This window comes from Protobothrops mucrosquamatus, unplaced genomic scaffold (assembly GCF_001527695.2).
Source record: "Protobothrops mucrosquamatus isolate PMUCROS unplaced genomic scaffold, P.Mucros_1.0 scaffold574, whole genome shotgun sequence".
Taxonomy (NCBI): Eukaryota; Metazoa; Chordata; class Lepidosauria; order Squamata; family Viperidae; genus Protobothrops; species Protobothrops mucrosquamatus.
In genome coordinates, this window is record NW_015386876.1 from 250,986 (window position 1) to 269,723 (window position 18,738).

Consider the following 18,738-nt stretch of genomic DNA (forward strand, 5'->3'; position numbering starts at 1 on the left):
GCAGGATGCTGCAAACAGCCATAAATGCAGGGCACCCAAAATGCAGTTATGTAATTGGACGTGCGTGTGTGTATCTGTTAGAACTTCGGAACTGGGTTGTACGTATCTTTTTTGGGGGGAGGGGTGTCTGCTGGAATTTTGAACGGTAATTAAATGACCAGTTGTATGTCAAGGACTTACCTGTATTTGTTTTTTATAAAGAGTGGCAGGTCACAAGGAGTCAATTGCAGCAGATGCCAATAATCGAGCTAGAAACCAAACTATAGGTAATGGACTATATGCAGAATTCTTTATGCCATAGAAAATTAAGTAAAAAAATGGCCTTTTTCTATTCTGGATATGGATAACACTAGAATTATGTATTCGTGTAAACATTCACTGGTTCACTTGTGGACATATTTTTAATGTAACAATGTTTCCAGTTAAATTATGCTGGTATTTGTTTATGTTTCTTAAAAAGTGGAGCTTATTTGAATTGCTGAAAATATGTCTATTTTTGGCAAAGACAAAATAGATTAAGTACATAAATACTTTTTACAATCATCATCATCTGATAAAGAATACCCTGCTGCCTGCTGTTTCTTCAATGGTCAATAACAGTATTTTATCCCTAAAAAGGCTATGATAATATGTGAAAGCTAAAAACTCACCAAATTCTGTAATTTCATTCCAAATAAATTTTTTAGGCAATTTGGAGGGTGGAGGGTTGTTCGTTTAAACTATACATTTACAATCACAATGGATTACACATTTCTTTTCCTCCTTTCCTGTTTGACATGAAAGCAGGTGTGTAGCTTGCTTCCCCACAGAAAACTATGGCATAAACCATCAACTCTAGATGCACAAGATCCTACCATTAAATGAATCTTCAGATATAAGAAATAGATATTTTGTTCCACCACCACATTTTGTTATTAGTGGGTTCTCTGTTCTGTTTCCTTCTGTGAAATTCATCCCATGATTCACATCTGTTTTTTTCTGGTTTAAAAACATGTGCACCTGGTGCTTGGCAAAAATTTGCAAGTAATCATGACTTAAATCACTATGTCACAAGCTGGCTTATATGCAGTATCTTTTTTGCAATGGAAACATACATTGAAGGGCAAAGCAAAAGCAGTAGCATTTGATTTAACTACAGTTCATTACCCTACAGAGAAGAAAAAAGAAACTCCATGCAATATTATAAGTTGGTTTCTTTAATTGTGTATCTGGCAAAGGTCAGGATTGCTTGCATGGTTTAAAAATGTTACTACCAAATTGTAAAATAGCTCACACTTTATACCACCTGCTTAGTGCAGCTGGTGCAAGGTGGAGCTGTTCAATCTGTATTCTTCTTCCATATCCAACAAGGTTTCAATGATAGCTTCATCTTCTGGGCTGTGTTCTAGGACCTTTCTGAAATTGTTCCTCTCACCCAGATGGACAGCTGAGGCTTCGTCTACAGAAAAAAAAAGTGCATAAAAGGCTAGTAATTTCCTCCAGATCCTTCAAAACATCAGAATGACGTTTACTTTGCTCATTCTGAAGAAGCTAAAGAGTTTCAAATTGTCCAAATGTGAGAATGTAATCAAAATAGTTTCTGCCAAAGCCAGCAGGCCCCATAATTTGTATTTGATATTCATTTTTTTCCCTTAACAATTATAATAGCTCTTCTCACATCTGTTGTAAGTGTTTGCTATTTCAAATATGGATGAGATATATTTTGAGGGCTTGCAGGTTTGTGAAAAGCTAATGAACTAGAGGGAAGAATCTAACACCCGCGATTATGAAAACAGAAGCTTCTAAAGGAAGATGTCTTCCCATCACATATTTCTATCTTCCCACTTTTAAGGCTATGTTTTTCCAGCCAATGCAAAGTTAGCCATTGCTACTTTTCAGAGCATGGCTTTTTTAAAAACAATTACTTATCTTGCATTCATTTTGTGCTTGACATCTGTATTAAAACAATATACAGTTTAACTGCAGAAAACCTGATGCGCATATTCTTTTTGTTTCTTTAAGCATGCAGTGCTAATTCCCTTCATAGAACCAATTTAAAAAGATGTATGGAACAGAGGAGAGAATGCTTACCAGCAGACATATCTTCCTGATCTTTTGGATTCTCTGGAGGAACATCACAGGAAATTATGTTTGTTTCTGACTTCATGGATCGTTCATCAGTTTTGCTGAACAGCATAAAAACACCTTAACTGAACACTAGATCAGGAAATTTCCCATTGTAAGAGTAACATTTGAAAACAAGCCAACCAATTTCACAAACTAAAATGAAATTTATCCCAGTTTTCAAACAATAGGGATGTCTCAATTTTCAGTTATTCTATCCAAATTCATTTAGTATAGCTATTTTTATACATTAAGGCATAAGCACATTGAATTTGTGCCTAGTGAGGTGTAAAGATGTCTTTCCCAAACTGCCTTTTCAATGTCTTTTTTTAAGTTTTACCATAATATATAGTTTTTAAGAACTGCATCATTCTAAAAATAAAAGCTTTTTTAAAAAAGCAATAGTTCTTAGTTTGAGTTTGATCATTTTGAATTCTGTTGATCTCTATTAAAACACAAACCAGACAATCTTTGCCTCCTCTTATCATAACACTGTAAACAAGTACCTGCTCTATTGTTTTTTAACATATAACCTGCTCTTTGGGTAATGATCATAATGAAGGTACCTAATAAAAATAGAATACCAATGAAATATGTGATAATTGAAAAAAGTTATGATTGTGCCATTTATTTAGGGGCCTTTTGACCTCATTATCCTTCAGGCTACCACCAACTACCATATAATGGGTGTGATCAATTCCATCTTGTATGCTATGGATATCAACATTTCACAGAATAAGGAACATTGATTCAAAGGACTGAACATTTTTACCTCCATGGAGCAAGAGCACACTCTGGAAGTTTTGAGCTACCTGTCCTCTTTAAGGACGTCTTGCAAAGGCTACCTTCTTAAAATAGCATCTTAGTGATCAAGATTTCATCTGGAAACTGATACAAGTTCATCCCGTCTCAGTTTACAATGAAAAAAAATGCATTTTCCTGCTGATAGGAGACCAATATGGAGTTGACTCATTTTCTCTTGGCAATATATTCCAGAGTCGATGAGCTCTGGAATAGCAAATTTTGATCAGCAAATTATTAGGTTATGGTATATGTTTTGATTTTGCTTTGCCTTGTTTTTTTACCATGTGAGCTTGGATACCAAAATACCTGGAGTCAGCTCTAGTATCTCCCCGGGAACCAAAATCATCAAAACAAATTCAGTTGCTGCTCATAATATCACAAATCAAGCCTGTGATGGCAAAGCATACCTTACTTGTCCTTTCTTCCATCTCTCACTGTCTTGCAGGCTGATAAAATACTGCTTGTCAGCCATAAAAATTGGTGGGTGCAACCATGTATTTTCCTTGCTCATCAATGGTTCCCGTTTGGTACATGGAATACTGGAGGTTACCGTCACTGGAAAGAGATTTGACCTAAGGAGGGGATTCTCTTTTTCAGGAGGAGAAGAAACTGCTGAAGATGGCTGGGGGCAATATACAGTAGGAGATATTACCTCTCCCTTAGAATTAAAGATATTTGCATTAGGGGGTGTAGAAAGCTGCACTATTGGCAAATCAGAGTCCTGGTTGTTGCTGGTATCTTGGGAAGGAAGGAAAGGAATGGAGAGATCTTCCATTGCTCGATCAATAGCTGCTGCTAGCTCCTTACGGCACCTACTTAACTTTTCAGACATCTCACCTGAAAGGGAAAAATAGCTAATTGTCCAGAAGTCTGATTACTTATAGAAAGTTGTAACTGGAGCAAACATGTAAATATTTAAAGGTAATATTCCTCTGCCAGTCCCTCCTAAAACGTGTAGACTAGTATTCCTTTGATTGGTCTTTCATCTTTAAATATAAAATTGGGAGGATTTACACCTCACACTAAGCCATGGCTTTCAACACAATAGTAAACCAAACCATTTTGTCAATATGATGTTATTTTAGCCTAAATGCACACTGCATTTGGAGAGAGAGACAGAGACCATTTGGGGTTTGTGCAAACCACACTTTATAACATATAGACTGTGAAAACTGCAACAATTGATTTATAAAAATCCAAATAATAGCAGTTTGGGGAGCAGATAACTTACAAACCTTCATTAAACAGAGGTAGTGCATTATTAACCAAGTTTTTTGGCTTAACTCTTATCTGATCATAGCCATATCACATTCATGTTGATATAGTTGTTTAACAATGTCTGAACCAGATTACTTTGATCTCTTTCCCCATGTATTTGGAGGATACCCATCTCCCACATAAAATGATTTGCTGAACAACTATGACTAAATAGGAGTGCATACCTTTACAACAGATCTACTTCTGAGTATAGTATAAACACACAGAAATTTTAGTCTTCTCTAAGTCTAGCTAAAATATGTCTGGAAGTTAATTCAGAAAATACAAACTTTGACCAAGAAATCATGGCTTCATATTTTCCATCAGGCACTAAACCTGTTGAGACAGCCTGACCCAGTCATTATCTATCAGACTATTATAAAGAGAAAGGAAAAGAAAAATCATAAACGATCCTCTCAGCAATTTTGGAGAAAGATTTATCATAATTGCTATTAGACGTATTAATGGCACATCTAAGCTTTGTGTATATTTTAACAGTTTTTTTTAAAAAAGTGCTCATCTGCAATTTATCTTAATATTGTGTTGCCTCAACAATTTTATATCCCAAATTCTCTTAAGGTTTTAAATAAACTATATACAATCTTTCCTGAATTTTTGCTTCCTCTAGAAATCCCATAATGTTGATAAGATACAAATCTGTCTAAGCAACCTGCTTGTGACGATATCATCAAAATGTGAAGGATGCCTAATCTACATTAAGGGTCTTATAAACCAGTGCCCCTTCTAATCCAAGTTTGCGATCCACCAGACCTGTTTATCAAGGCTTCCCAATTGCAAGACCACTACAAGATAAAAAAGCAATTGCACAAACCCTTTTTAGCAAGAAAGTCATAGGCTGAATTGAAAGCCTCCCAGATAAGAGTCTGGTGCCCCTCCTTTCCCTGTGGAAGGTTTCAACTGTCACGGAATCTTTGCTTCTACTAGAACTTTCCCCCAAGATGGGACTTGCTGCTTTCCAATGACAATTTATTATTAATAAATTAATATTAATTACATATTACTTATTTAGTTAATAAAGGGATTATTTTCTTATTTGAATCTGATAAACCTAATCAGGACTGATCTGGATGAATATTAAAAAGAAATATTGTTTATAGTTTGTCCCAGTGCTTCAGAAATTACTGCATACAGTTCAACATTGTAAGCCTACTTCAGACAATCATTTTCATTAGTCATTTTTTCTCCATAAATGGCCCATTAGATGACGGTTTTTAAACTGTAAAAGGATTGTCGAATCTTCCTAGGAAGTGAGATAAGTAGACTTAAGTCAATCCAACATTCTTAGTAAGATTAATTTCCAATAAATAGAGCATGAAAATCGTCCCTTAAAGGCTAAGAAATGATGTATGAATTTACAATTCTAGCTTTATAAGTTACTGGTATGTGAATACATAAACACAGCACCCAGGTTACTACTATATTCCAAGTTAACAGAAAAAATCTGCTGTACCTTTGGTATTGTTTGATAGCAGCATTACTATTCGATCAGGTAATGAGTCATATCCTAGGATATGCTAGAAACCCTCATTCTCCACACAGAAATACCAAAGAGTACATACTTTGTGCAATCCGTTCCTCTTTATTTTATTCTTTACCTTTACACAGTAAAACAATCCAGTGCTAGTCTAAAAGTGATTTTGATACTATACAGAATGTACACACCAGCTAGGTTTCAACCTGGTCAGAGGCAAGTCAAGATTTCTAATACCATTTGTACAGCATTTAGAAGAAACTTACTTTGATGTACTTACTCTCTGATCATACTTAAAAACAGTGAAGATTTTTGCTTCAATATGCAACAGAAATATATAAGATATTTAATTATAAATTGCTTTTTGCATTTAAATATTTCACTCTCTCCAAATGTTACATTTAAAAGAAATTATAACCCAGAAAAACAGAAAAAAGCAAAACCATAAAATGTGATTTGACATTAAGCATTTAAATAATTCCAAGCCCTTTTCTCTGCCCCATATGTGCAAGGAAAAATATGCAGTTGAGATAAAACCTCAAACCAGTTTAAAAATCTGGAAGCATTGGCAACTCAACCAAATAATCATTTCAGTGCTTTAGAAGAATCACCTGCAGATCTATATAGTAATCATTAGAAGATTGTCTAATAGCTGACAACAGTGACTCTTCCTCTGCTAAAATCTACAGAGAATACTTGATCACATCTAATAAAATTCTGCTAAAATGTTGGATCACTGGTGTCCATAGCCTGTGGGACTTCAAAGGTCTACATAAACTTTGTGAAAGAAATGATTCTGAGTTTTGAACGAATTCTTGGAACATACTGTCAACTGCAAAAGGAAGTAATTTCATGATGTATTAATATGATTTCAAAGCCATTTCCATTAATAACAAATCTCTTCATTATGATGTGTCATTCCTGGGGAGTATTCAAAACTCTCTTAGTTTATATAGATAAGTTACTACCGAAGTACATTAGGGCTTAGTGAGAAGGATACGGATTAAAAAAAGAACAGCAAGCCCATTTTTCTTTGGTTACATTTTAGTTCATGTGGAAATGGCTAAACAGAAGGGAAATTACTCAAATAAATAGGAATAAAATACCTGGGAAGAAAATGAATGGGTTGAAACACATCCAAAGTAATTGGATATTACTGTGTGGCCTTCTTAAAAGGATTAAGACCTTTATACGGTGCTGATAATTGCATAAATGTGAAGAAAAGGTGTCAAATGAGCATAAAGAATTGCTACCAGATGAATATGAAAAAAAAGGGTTTCTGAACATTGCCACAGGAAAGAAATACTGTCTGTTACTTCTAAAGAATTGTTTTACTGTCATTGATCCTGAAAACATGGAAACTATTTTTGAAATACTTCGTAGGTAATTTTTGGATGGGAGACTTTGGGCCAGGAGAAATACTTTCTCGAAAAAAAAAGAAAAAGAAAAAAAAAAGTCTGCTCGACATGTCCAAAAGGGATTGACACAATGTTGTGGTAATACGTGCTAACCAAGAGTGAAGCTGATGTCTATGTTGCACTTCTGCAGCACTCAGATATCTCCCAGATTGTACACTTTTCACAATGCATGAAACTAAATGCATTTCTTTCATTGAAGCCCAATTTGAATTTGCAAACCAACACAGCCATTTTTTTCTTAACATGCATCGCTCCAGCATATAGCAGCTCTTAATCCCATACAATCTTCATAATACAAAGTCAGATTTAGACAACAAAATTTTATTGAACAGTTAAGATAAAATTTGAGTAAAAACTCTTAGATTAAAGAATATGCCCAAGTTTGCCATCTTATTGCTTCCTCTATTTATTTTTCAGTGCTGAGGCCTCCTGTGCTGTCCAGTAGCCCTACAGGGGTTCAAAATAAGTCCTCAGATACATTGTCATATTAGAGAATAACCAAACAAATTCAGTTAGTATCCATGCCATCACATTCTTCAGATTCTGGTTCCATGCTTGGGCAAAAAGAATGGCTCCCCTTGAGCTTGACATCTCTACGTTGGTAAAACAGTACATATGCTGCCTTTGTCTGGAAGAAAGTGATTGAGAAATAAATTTAAAAATCAATACTTAACAGAGAAATTGTAATCAAACTAGCCTACAAAGCCCCAGGACTCGAATCTCTGAAATATTTACATACCTACCTAGATGTCTTGACATCTTTTTCAGAAGCCTCCTTTAAGTGCCACCACTAATGAAGTGAGGCTTAGTCCTTAGTCCTGGAAGGACCAAGAACTTATTGATAATCTTGCTAAGGTTGAGTTTGATCCTGCTGCTTCCATTCAGAAAGATCACCCTATTGCAATCCTCCTTCTTCAAGGTAAGTGCCATTCCAACCAGTGACCAGAGCTGACAGAGAGCCCTTCTGAACAAAAAATAACTCTACCTCCCTAGGGTTCAACCTCAGCCAAATCTTAATGACCTCCTGCTACCACTGACTAAATAATCATGGACTGTGTAACACTCTGCCTTCATCTCCCAAATTTTGCAGAGGGTTTAGAGTTGTATAATTGTTGATAAATGCTGCTAAGAGGTCAGATAAGACCAGAAAAGATACACTCTTCAAATCCAAGTCACAACAACGGTAATTAAAGGGAGCAACAAATGATGTCAAGCTACGAAATCTACGGTCTTTAGGACCGCTCTATACTTCTAGCTTGTCCACAGTTGGGGGGGGGACAGGAAGAAGAGAGGAGAGTTTGGGATCCACAGGTGTTCCTTATCAATGTGAGAGTCCGCAGCTGGAAGATTTATTGGACAATGTGAACTGAACTGTCAGAGAGGGGAGGGAAAGTTTAACTCTTTTAATTATCTGTTTCTCACATTATTCTCAGCTAATTTCCTTTCTATCTTGCCAATTTGCTAATGCCTAATAAAATTTACATTAGAGAATGTAATGTCTTTGGTGTTTTGCTTCACTGGGTTTCTCAGCTGGAACTTGACAAATGACATTTCCATCTTATTATTGGACTGAATTCAGAATTCTATGCAATCTATTTCCTCTAGGGTTCCCTTTAGCTGACTCTTCAACAGCTTCTTGACAATCTTCCCCCCAAAAGGGAGTCCAATATTGGAGATTGTATAGTAGTTGACTAAAACAGCTGGGTATAGGAAAGAAATGCTGACCATTCCTAGATCCAGCTCATTAGATCCCTAACCACCTGAAGAAGTGAAAAAGGGCATGTCACAATCAAGCAAATAGTGGAGTCATGCATCCTATCCCTTAAATCAGTGCACAAGGTTAGAGCTTAGTTTCAAGAATTGCAGTTAAGCTCATGTTCCTAATGGGTTTTAGATGGATTCTACTTTCTGTAGAAAATAATTTGTAGTGCCATTTTAACTTGCTACTCTGCTGATTTAACAGCTGCACTTGTTAAAGTCCAGAAGATATCAGGAAAAGGTTTGATTTATTTGAAATATTTACCACTATTTGTTCTTCAGAAGCTGGAGATACATTGCTGTCATCAAAGTAGTACCATTTTCCATTGATTTTATTCTTAGCATAAGCAGTGTCTGCCAGGAAAACAAATGCAAGGGAAAAATATAATGACATGCTTTAAAAATACAGTCTGAGTTTTGCAAGCACAGATAGTCTCTAACGTCATTAAAAAAGAATAAAGGAATTCCTTTCCTTTTACTACAGTTGGCAACTATGAATAAATAATTATAAATTATATGCAAGAAAACCCAGCATTTTAAAGAACCATTGATGAGGGAAGGGGAAGCTTTCCACTTTGGTTTTTAAAAATATTTCACAATCATTATATGCTTAATTAGCACATTAATAGTTAAACACATTCAGTAACAATCTGCAAATTGACTAAATGCACTAAAATGCTTTTTCATGGGACTCTCATCAGTGTTATTAAAAGCATTATTTAAATATCTGAAGGCTCATAACAATCTTTTCATTGAAGATATATAAGAAACAGCAGCTTCAGAAAAGGGGAACTTTATGATACAAAACAACAAAAAGTGGTTATCTATTTAATAGACATTTTAGAGCATTTTAATTGAGGTTGGATTTTTTTTTCTTGTCTACAGAGTTGACAATTCAGTGTTCTTTCACATCACTTCTATTAGCTTTGCAGGGCAGGTTTCAATGAACCAAACATAGAAGCCTGCAATGGTTTATATTCAGTTTCAAAAATTGCTACTTTAATCTTGGATATTGCTGCTGAGACACATTTTGAATTTTTGCAGATATGGGGGGGGGGGGGAAGCAAGAGTTACTCACAGTGTCCTACACCCAAGCCTCCATAGTGATTGGAAACAGCAATTAAGTCATATACATATGGACTTGCTGCTGGATCACCAACAAACTCAGACATGTTCAAATCCCTATAAAGAAGTCACAATGATCAATGTTGTGGCAAAAAGACATACTAACACCTTACAAAAAAGACAATCTATTTCCAAAACCAGTTTTAAAAGTGCCCATCGTGTTAGTCCACTGTTATTACCAGCAAGAGTCACAATATTGCAGATTGCCCACAATGTTCTGAAGAATTCCGAGTGATACACTTACACAGACACTACTGTCTCACTGAAGAAATACTTCAATATAATCATCATTTTATGGTAATCTCTGCAAATGTAATTCTTTTTTTTTTTTTGCTACAAACACATGAGCAACAATACTTTTTAACAAGACTGGGAAAAGAGATATTTATACTAAGAACTTATGCTGTATTGTTACAAATAGTTACAGACAAAAGACATATAGACACTGCGTGCAAGTATGATTCTTCCAAATAAGGTCAAGGTTGAGAGGAGGCAAATTCTCATTGAGATTGAAAGAAATTATCTTAATACCTAGTATAATCTTTCCAAAATACTTTCCCACAAAAGTATGGCTATTTGAGTTACAGTCCTCAAACATTACATGGGATCATAATGTGACCACAGACATGACTGTGTGTGTTATCAAGTTTTTAAAAAATATATTTAATTAACCTGATACAGAGGAACAATCAATTTCTGTTTCCAAGTATATTGACCGAGAGAAACGTTTAATTTTTCATTTAAATTACTGGGAGCATGTTAGTAAAAAAACATTTTGTTTAATTTGTTCAATTATATTCCAAAGGTCTAAATTACTCAATTACCAGAGAATAATATGACGTAGAGGAAATAAATAAAATATAAATTTAGATGTGATCCCAAAATACTGCCAAGATGTGCTCAAGTTAAAAATCTTTACTACAAGAATATGTGGACACTGATCGTGAGGTTCAGGGACCTAAACGGTTGGACTAGTTGAATTGCCAACCCCACAGCAATGTAAAAAAAAATCACAGATCTCAAAATCCAAACCAAAGTAGCTAAAAGGAACACAAAGTAGAATTACGCAAAACCCCATCGTAGAGGAACAAAGCAAGAGCCAAGGCACTCAGGAAGACGCTGGCATCGAAATCAGCAGCAGGGTACCGTAATTATTATGACAAGGCTACTTGGACCATGTATTCATAAAGATATCAGGTCTGACCATATCGACATACTAACATTTCTGAAGATTTTACCTGATAGGGAAGTCAACTACCGCGTCAAGTTTATCCCTCCAATATCGATTGTATGAAAAGCGTTTTAAATGCACTACCAAAATGCGTGGCAATGACCAAAGATCAAATTTCTTAGTGGCTTGTTGATGTTTCTTGCAATTAGGACAATACCTGAAACAAATCAAATAGAAATAAAAAAAAAAAAAAACCAAAAGAGTTTGTTGTTAATTCACTTTACTGGAAGGGAATTAATACTTACTTAATGGGACTCACAATTCCATAGTTCTGGAAAGATATAACAATCTCAAGTAAACCAGATATCTCTTTTGGGATCAGATTTCAGTCCTCAGTTTTTCTTTATACCTTGCAGGAAGAAAACCTATTGGACTGCTTAGGACTGGACTTATTTTTAAGATGTACAAAAAGTCCAGGATCTTATATGTTGCATACTGGCCTAATCATTTCAAGGAATACTACAGAAAGAACAATATGTGGATAAAGGATCCTGTACTGCTGTGAGAATGCAGAATGCTTTGAGCAAAGGAAAAAAATGCATAAGATACACCACTATTCAGTGCATTTTCAAAAATCATTTTTAAGGGGAAAAGGAATACTTCATTCTGACTCGTGCTTATCCTCTCACTAGTTCCCTAAATACCCCAAAATAATCCCATATAAATTGGGAATAGCATCAGAATCTACATTTACCAGAAAAATGTAAGTAAGGAATTCTTCCTCAAAACCAACATATTGGCCTTGTTTTCAATAAGAGAATAATCAATCTTATCTCATCTGTACTTTTGCTATTATTGATTTTATCATGGTTTTACTGAACCTTTTTTTTTTAAAATCTATGACAAATGTTTTTATACTACATTAAAATTTATGTTAATTATCAGTGGAGATTGCACTGTCTTGCACCGTAAAGCTGTCTAGAACAAGTGCTTCTTGCATGTTTGGAATATGTCTCAAATATAATATCACAAATGCATAGCTGTGGTGCCATGCCATTTTCCTGCTGCATTTTTTAAAAATTTTATATAGATCCCAGAGACATTCTTTACAAAATGAAGTGGCCATAGCTGAGTGGTTTGTTTGGAGATATGCTATCCTGCCCAGAAAAAAAAAAAGCTAATAAAGAAGATTTTGAGAAGCTAAAGAGAATAGGGAGCAACCCCATCAGTTCAGCTTCTGGTACATCATCATAAGCCATCTGAGAGTGCCTGTAATATGTTCTTGAAATTCCAAATGCATTCTAAAAAGGTTGGGGATCTTTGATCTACAAAGTAGATAGTAATGGCAGAGATATATCTAAGAAANGGGTTCAAAATAAGTCCTCAGATACATTGTCATATTAGAGAATAACCAAACAAATTCAGTTAGTATCCATGCCATCACATTCTTCAGATTCTGGTTCCATGCTTGGGCAAAAAGAATGGCTCCCCTTGAGCTTGACATCTCTACGTTGGTAAAACAGTACATATGCTGCCTTTGTCTGGAAGAAAGTGATTGAGAAATATATTAAAAAAATCAATACTTAACAGAAAAATTGTAATCAAACTAGCCTACAAAGCCCCAGGACTCGAATCTCTGAAATATATACATACCTACATAGAAGTCTTGACATCTTTTTCAGAAGCCTCCTTTAAGTGCCACCACTAATGAAGTGAGGCTTAGTCCTTAGAATTGGAAGGACCAAGAACTTATTGATAATCTTGCTAAGGTTGAGTTTGATCCTGCTGCTTCCATTCAGAAAGATCACCCTATTGCAATCCTCCTTCTTCAAGGTAAGTGCTATTCCAACCAGTGACCAGAGCTGACAGAGAGCCCTTCTGAACAAACAATACCTCTGCCTTCCTAGGGTTCAACCTCAGCCAAATCTTAATGACCTCCTGCTACCACTGACTAAATAATCATGGACTGTGTAACACTTTGCCTTCATCTCCCAAATTTTGCAGAGGGTTTAGAGTTGTATAATTGTTGATAAATGCTGCTAAGAGGTCAGATAAGACCAGAAAAGATACACTCTTCAAATCCAAGTCACAACAAAGGTAATTAAAGGGAGCAACAAATGATGTCAAGCTACGAAATCTACGGTCTTTAGGACCGCTCTATACTTCTAGCTTGTCCACAGTTTAGGGGGGGGGGACAGGAAGAAGAGAGGAGAGTTTGGGATCCACAGGTGTTCCTTATCAATGTGAGAGTCGGCAGCTGGAAGATTTATTGGACAATGTGAACTGAACTGTCAGAGAGGGGAGGAAAAGTTTAACTCTTTTAATTATCTGTTTCCCACCATATTCTCAGCTAATTTCCTTTCTATCTTGCCAGTTTGCTAATGCCTAATAAAGTTTACATTAGAGAATGCAATGTCTTTGGTGTTTTGCTTCACTGGGTTTCTCAGCTGGAACTTGACAAATGACATTTCCATCTTATTATTGGACTAAATTCAGAATTCTATGCAATCTATTTCCTCTAGGGTTCCCTTTAGCTGACTCTTCAACAGCTTCTTGACAATCTTCCCCCCAAAAGGGAGTCCAATATTGGAGATTGTATAGTAGTTGACTAAAACAGCTGGGTATAGGAAAGAAATGCTGACCATTCCTAGATCCAGCTCATTAGATCCCTAACCACCTGAAGAAGTGAGAAAGGGCATGTCACAATCAAGCAAATAGTGGAGTCATGCATCCTATCCCTTCAATCAGTGCACAAGGTTAGAGCTTAGTTTCAAGAATTGCAGTTAAACTCGTGTTCCTAATGGGTTTCAGATGGATTCTACTTTCTGTAGAAAATAATTTGTAGTGCCATTTTAACTTGCTACTCTGCTGATTTAACAGCTGCACTTGTTAAATTCCAGAAGATATCAGGAAAAGGTTTGATTTATTTGAAATATTTACCACTATTTGTTCTTCAGAAGCTGGAGATACATTGCTGTCATCAAAGTAGTACCATTTTCCATTGATTTTATTCTTAGCATAAGCAGTATCTGCCAGGAAAACAAATGCAAGGGAAAAATATAATGACATGCTTTAAAAATACAGTCTTGAGTTTTGCAAGCACCGATAGTCTCTAACGTCATTAAAAAAGAATAAAGGAATTCCTTTCCTTTTACTACAGTTGGCAACTATGAATAAATAATTATAAATTATATGCAAGAAAACCCAGCATTTTAAAGAACCATTGGTGAGGGAAGGGGAAGCTTTCCACTTTGGTTTTTAAAAATATTTCACAATCATTATATGCTTAATTAGCACATTAATAGTTAAACACATTCAGTAACAATCTGCAAATTGACTAAATGCACTAAAATGCTTTTTCATGGGACTCTCATCAGTGTTATTAAAAGGATTATTTAAATATCTGAAGGCTCATAACAATCTTTTCATTGAAGATATATAAGAAACAGCAGCTTCAGAAAAGGGGAACTTTATGATACAAAACAACAAAAAGTGGTTATCTATTTAATAGACATTTTAGAGCATTTTAATTGAGGTTGGATTTTTTTTCCTTGTCTACAGAGTTGACAATTCAGTGTTCTTTCACATCACTTCTATTAGCTTTGCAGGGCAGGTTTCAATGAACTAAACATAGAAGCCTGCAATGGTTTATATTCAGTTTCAAAAATTGCTACTTTAATCTTGGATATTGCTGCTGAGACACATTTTGAATTTTTGCAGATATGGGGGGGGGGGAAGCAAGAGTTACTCACAGTGTCCTACACCCAAGCCTCCATAGTGATTGGAAACAGCAATTAAGTCATATACATATGGACTTGCTGCTGGATCACCAACAAACTCAGACATGTTCAAATCCCTATAAAGAAGTCACAATGATCAATGTTGTGGCAAAAAGACATACTAACACCTTACAAAAAAGACAATCTATTTTCAAAACCAGTTTTAAAAGTATCCATCGTGTTATTCCACTGTTATTACCAGCAAGAGTCACAATATTGCAGATTACCCACAATGTTCTGAAGAATTCCGAGTGATACACTTACACAGACACTACTGTCTCACTGAAGAAATACTTCAATATAATCATCATTTTATGGTAATCTCTGCAAATGTAATTCTTTTTTTTTTTTTTTGCTACAAACACATGAGCAACAATACTTTTTAACAAGACTGGGAAAAGAGATATTTATACTAAGAACTTATGCTGTATTGTTACAAATAGTTACAGACAAAAGACATATAGACACTGCGTGCAAGTATGATTCTTCCAAATAAGGTTGAGAGGAGGCAAATTCTCATTGGGATTGAAAGAAATTATCTTAATACCTAGTATAATCTTTCCAAAATACTTTCCCACAAAAGTATGGCTATTTGAGTTACAGTCCTCAACATTACATGGGATCATAATGTGACCACAGACATGACTGTGTGTGTGTTATCAAGTTTTTTAAAAATATATTTAATTAACCTGATACAGAGGAACAATCAATTTCTGTTTCCAAGTATATTGACCGAGAGAAACGTTTAATTTTTCATTTAAATTACTGGGAGCATGTTAGTAAAAAAACATTTTGTTTAATTTGTTCAATTATATTCCAAAGGTCTAAATTACTCAATTACCAGAGAATAATATGACGTAGAGGAAATAAATAAAATATAAATTTAGATGTGGTCCCAAAATACTGCCAAGATGTGCTCAAGTTAAAAATCTTTACTACAAGAATATGTGGACACCGATCATCAGGTTCAGGGACCTAAATGGTTGGACTAGTTGAATTGCCAACCCCACAGCAATATAAAACAAATCACAGATCTCAAAATCCAAACCAAAGTAGCTAAAAGGAACACAAAGTAGAATTACGCAAAACCCCATGGTAGAGGAACAAAGCAAGAGCCAAGGCACTCAGGAAGACGCTGGCATCAAAATCAGCAGCAGGGTATCGTAATTATTATGACAAGGCTACTTGGACCATGTATTCATAAAGATATCAGGTCTGACCATATCGACATACTAACATTTCTGAAGATTTTACCTGATAGGGAAGTCAACTACCGCGTCAAGTTTATCCCTCCAATATCGATTGTATGAAAAGCGTTTTAAATGCACTACCAAAATGCGTGGCAACGACCAAAGATCAAATTTCTTAGTGGCTTGTTGATGTTTCTTGCAATTAGGACAATACCTGAAAGAAATCAAATAGAAATTAAAAAAAAAAAAAACCAAAAGAGTTTGTTGTTAATTCACTTTACTGGAAGGGAATTAATACTTATTTAATGGGACTCACAATTCCATAGTTCTGGAAAGATATAACAATCTCAAGTAAACCAGATATCTCTTTTGGGATCAGATTTCAGTCCTCAGTTTTTCTTTATACCTTGCAGGAAGAAAACCTATTGGACTGCTTAGGACTGGACTTATTTTTAAGATGTACAAAAAGTCCAGGATCTTATATGTTGCATACTGGCCTAATCATTTCAAGGAATACTACAGAAAGAACAATATGTGGATAAAGGATCCTATACTGCTGTGAGAATGCAGAATGCTTTGAGCAAAGGAAAAAAATGCATAAGATACACCACTATTCAGTGCATTTTCAAAAATCATTTTTAAGGGGAAAAGGAATACTTCATTCTGACTCGTGCTTATCCTCTCACTAGTTCCCTAAATACCCCAAAATAATCCCATATAAATTGGGAATAGCATCATAGAAAAATGTAAGTAAGGAATTCTTCCTCAAAACCAACATATTGGCCTTGTTTTCAATAAGAGAATAATCAATCTTATCTCATCTGTACTTTTGCTATTATTGATTTTATCATGGTTTTACTGAACCTTTTTTAAAAAAAAATCTATGACAAATGTTTTTATACTACATTAAAATTTATGTTAATTATCAGTGGAGATTGCACTGTCTTGCACCGTAAAGCTGTCTAGAACAAGTGCTTCTTGCATGTTTGGAATATGTCTCAAATATAATATCACAAATGCATAGCTGTGGTGCCATGCCATTTTCCTGCTGCATTTTTTAAAAATTTTATATAGATCCCAGAGACATTCTTTACAAAATGAAGTGGCCATAGCTGAGTGGTTTGTTTGGAGATATGCTATCCTGCCCAGAAAAAAAAAAGCTAATAAAGAAGATTTTGAGAAGCTAAAGAGAATAGGGAGCAACCCCATCAGTTCAGCTTCTGGTACATCATCATAAGCCATNGAATTGGGTATGTCTAGTTTAACGAAGAGAAGGACGAGGGGGGACATGATAGCAGTGTTCCAATATCTCAGGGGCTGCCACAAAGAAGAGGGAGTCAAGCTATTCTCCAAAGTGCCTGAAGGCAGGACAAGAAGCAACGGGTGGAAACTAACCAAAGAGAGAAGCAACCTAGAACTAAGGAGAAACTTCCTGACAGTTAAAACAATTAACCAGTGGAACAACCTGCCTCCAGAAGCGGTGAATGCTCCAACACTGGAAGTTTTTAATAAGAAACTGGACAGCCATTTGTCTGAAATGGTATAGGGTTTCCTGCCTGAGCAGGGGGTTGGACTAGATGACCTCCAATGTCCCTTCCAACTTTATAATTATTATTATTATAAATAATATGTGGCTGAGGAAACCCTACTGTCCTGCGGCACTAATGAAAGATAATCAACTGTGCCAACACAGTAATTTACACAGGCATATAGATACGACTACTTTCACATATATATTAAAAAATGAAGAGTGGTCACATGCGATCATGGTTATCTGCTTTCTGAACTAGGAAGCTCCATTTGTGAGGAAGAATGGTATATCAATAATAGCAGCAACAGCAACATGCAAAAGATAATATTCAAGCATAAACTATGAAATGCTGTCCAAAAAATAGTAGCAAAAACATACCAGGGATCATGTTCCCCAAGCGTCTCCATAGTTGTAAAAAGTTCAATACATTCTCTAAGGGCTACAGAAGATTTCTTTTTTTGCGACTGAAACACACTGTTGTATTTTTCAAATGCCTAAAAACACAAAATGTATATTAAAATGGAGAAAAACACAGATATTTCTAAAAAGTAGTCAGTGATATTTTACAGTCACCACCTTGCTTTCTGCCCTTCCCCCTTTAGTTTGTGCTGGTTTTCCTCCACTTGACACATACAAAGCTACTGCATCCTGGTATGTTTACGACAAAGACAACAAATGTGAATACATACAGGCAGTTCTCATTTAGCAACTGTCTTAGATAGCAATCATTCACTAATATAACTAATAACTGGTAGTAAAGAAAAACCCAATCCATGCGCGCACTTAAACCCAAATTTCTGTTCCTGACAATAACGCATGCCAGAGAGTAACGCTGGTCTCGCTACCCCAGAGAACGTTAGCTAAAAGAGACAGTGGCAACCAGCAATCTTTGCAGCATCTCTCTCTTAGTCACATGGTTCACTTATGGACTGTGTCTTATGGTCCGTATATCGCTTAGCCACCTTTTCCCTGGAACCAAACTGCTGTTGCTAATCAACTTATGACAACAAACTGGGACTGGAATTTCCATCATAATTGGTGTAGTCTTAAAGGGAAAACCTCACATGGCCAAACCTAGTTTTGCAACCATTTTTTACTACAACTGCTAAG

The 18,738-nt window shown here is 35.5% G+C and overlaps 2 protein-coding genes across 2 annotated transcripts; both read right to left on the reverse strand.

Moving 5' to 3' along the window:
- Window positions 1–204: 204 nt before the first annotated feature.
- Window positions 205–3,760, reverse strand: CUNH3orf62 (chromosome unknown C3orf62 homolog). Its single transcript, XM_029284418.1, has 4 exons — window positions 3,315–3,760; window positions 2,030–2,165; window positions 1,658–1,736; window positions 205–1,465 (listed from the first exon to the last, which is right to left on the reverse strand). Exons 1-4 carry the CDS (start codon window positions 3,737–3,739, stop codon window positions 1,290–1,292), a joined length of 816 nt encoding a protein of 271 aa, XP_029140251.1. The 5' UTR covers window positions 3,740–3,760; the 3' UTR covers window positions 205–1,289.
- Window positions 3,761–5,741: 1,981 nt separating this feature from the next.
- LOC107288684 (ubiquitin carboxyl-terminal hydrolase 4) lies at window positions 5,742–11,346 on the reverse strand. Its single transcript, XM_015817324.1, has 4 exons — window positions 11,196–11,346; window positions 9,911–10,014; window positions 9,098–9,186; window positions 5,742–7,702 (listed from the first exon to the last, which is right to left on the reverse strand). The coding sequence occupies exons 2-4, from the start codon at window positions 10,002–10,004 to the stop codon at window positions 7,583–7,585; spliced, it is 303 nt and encodes a 100-aa protein (XP_015672810.1). The 5' UTR covers window positions 10,005–10,014; window positions 11,196–11,346; the 3' UTR covers window positions 5,742–7,582.
- Window positions 11,347–18,738: the final 7,392 nt, after the last annotated feature.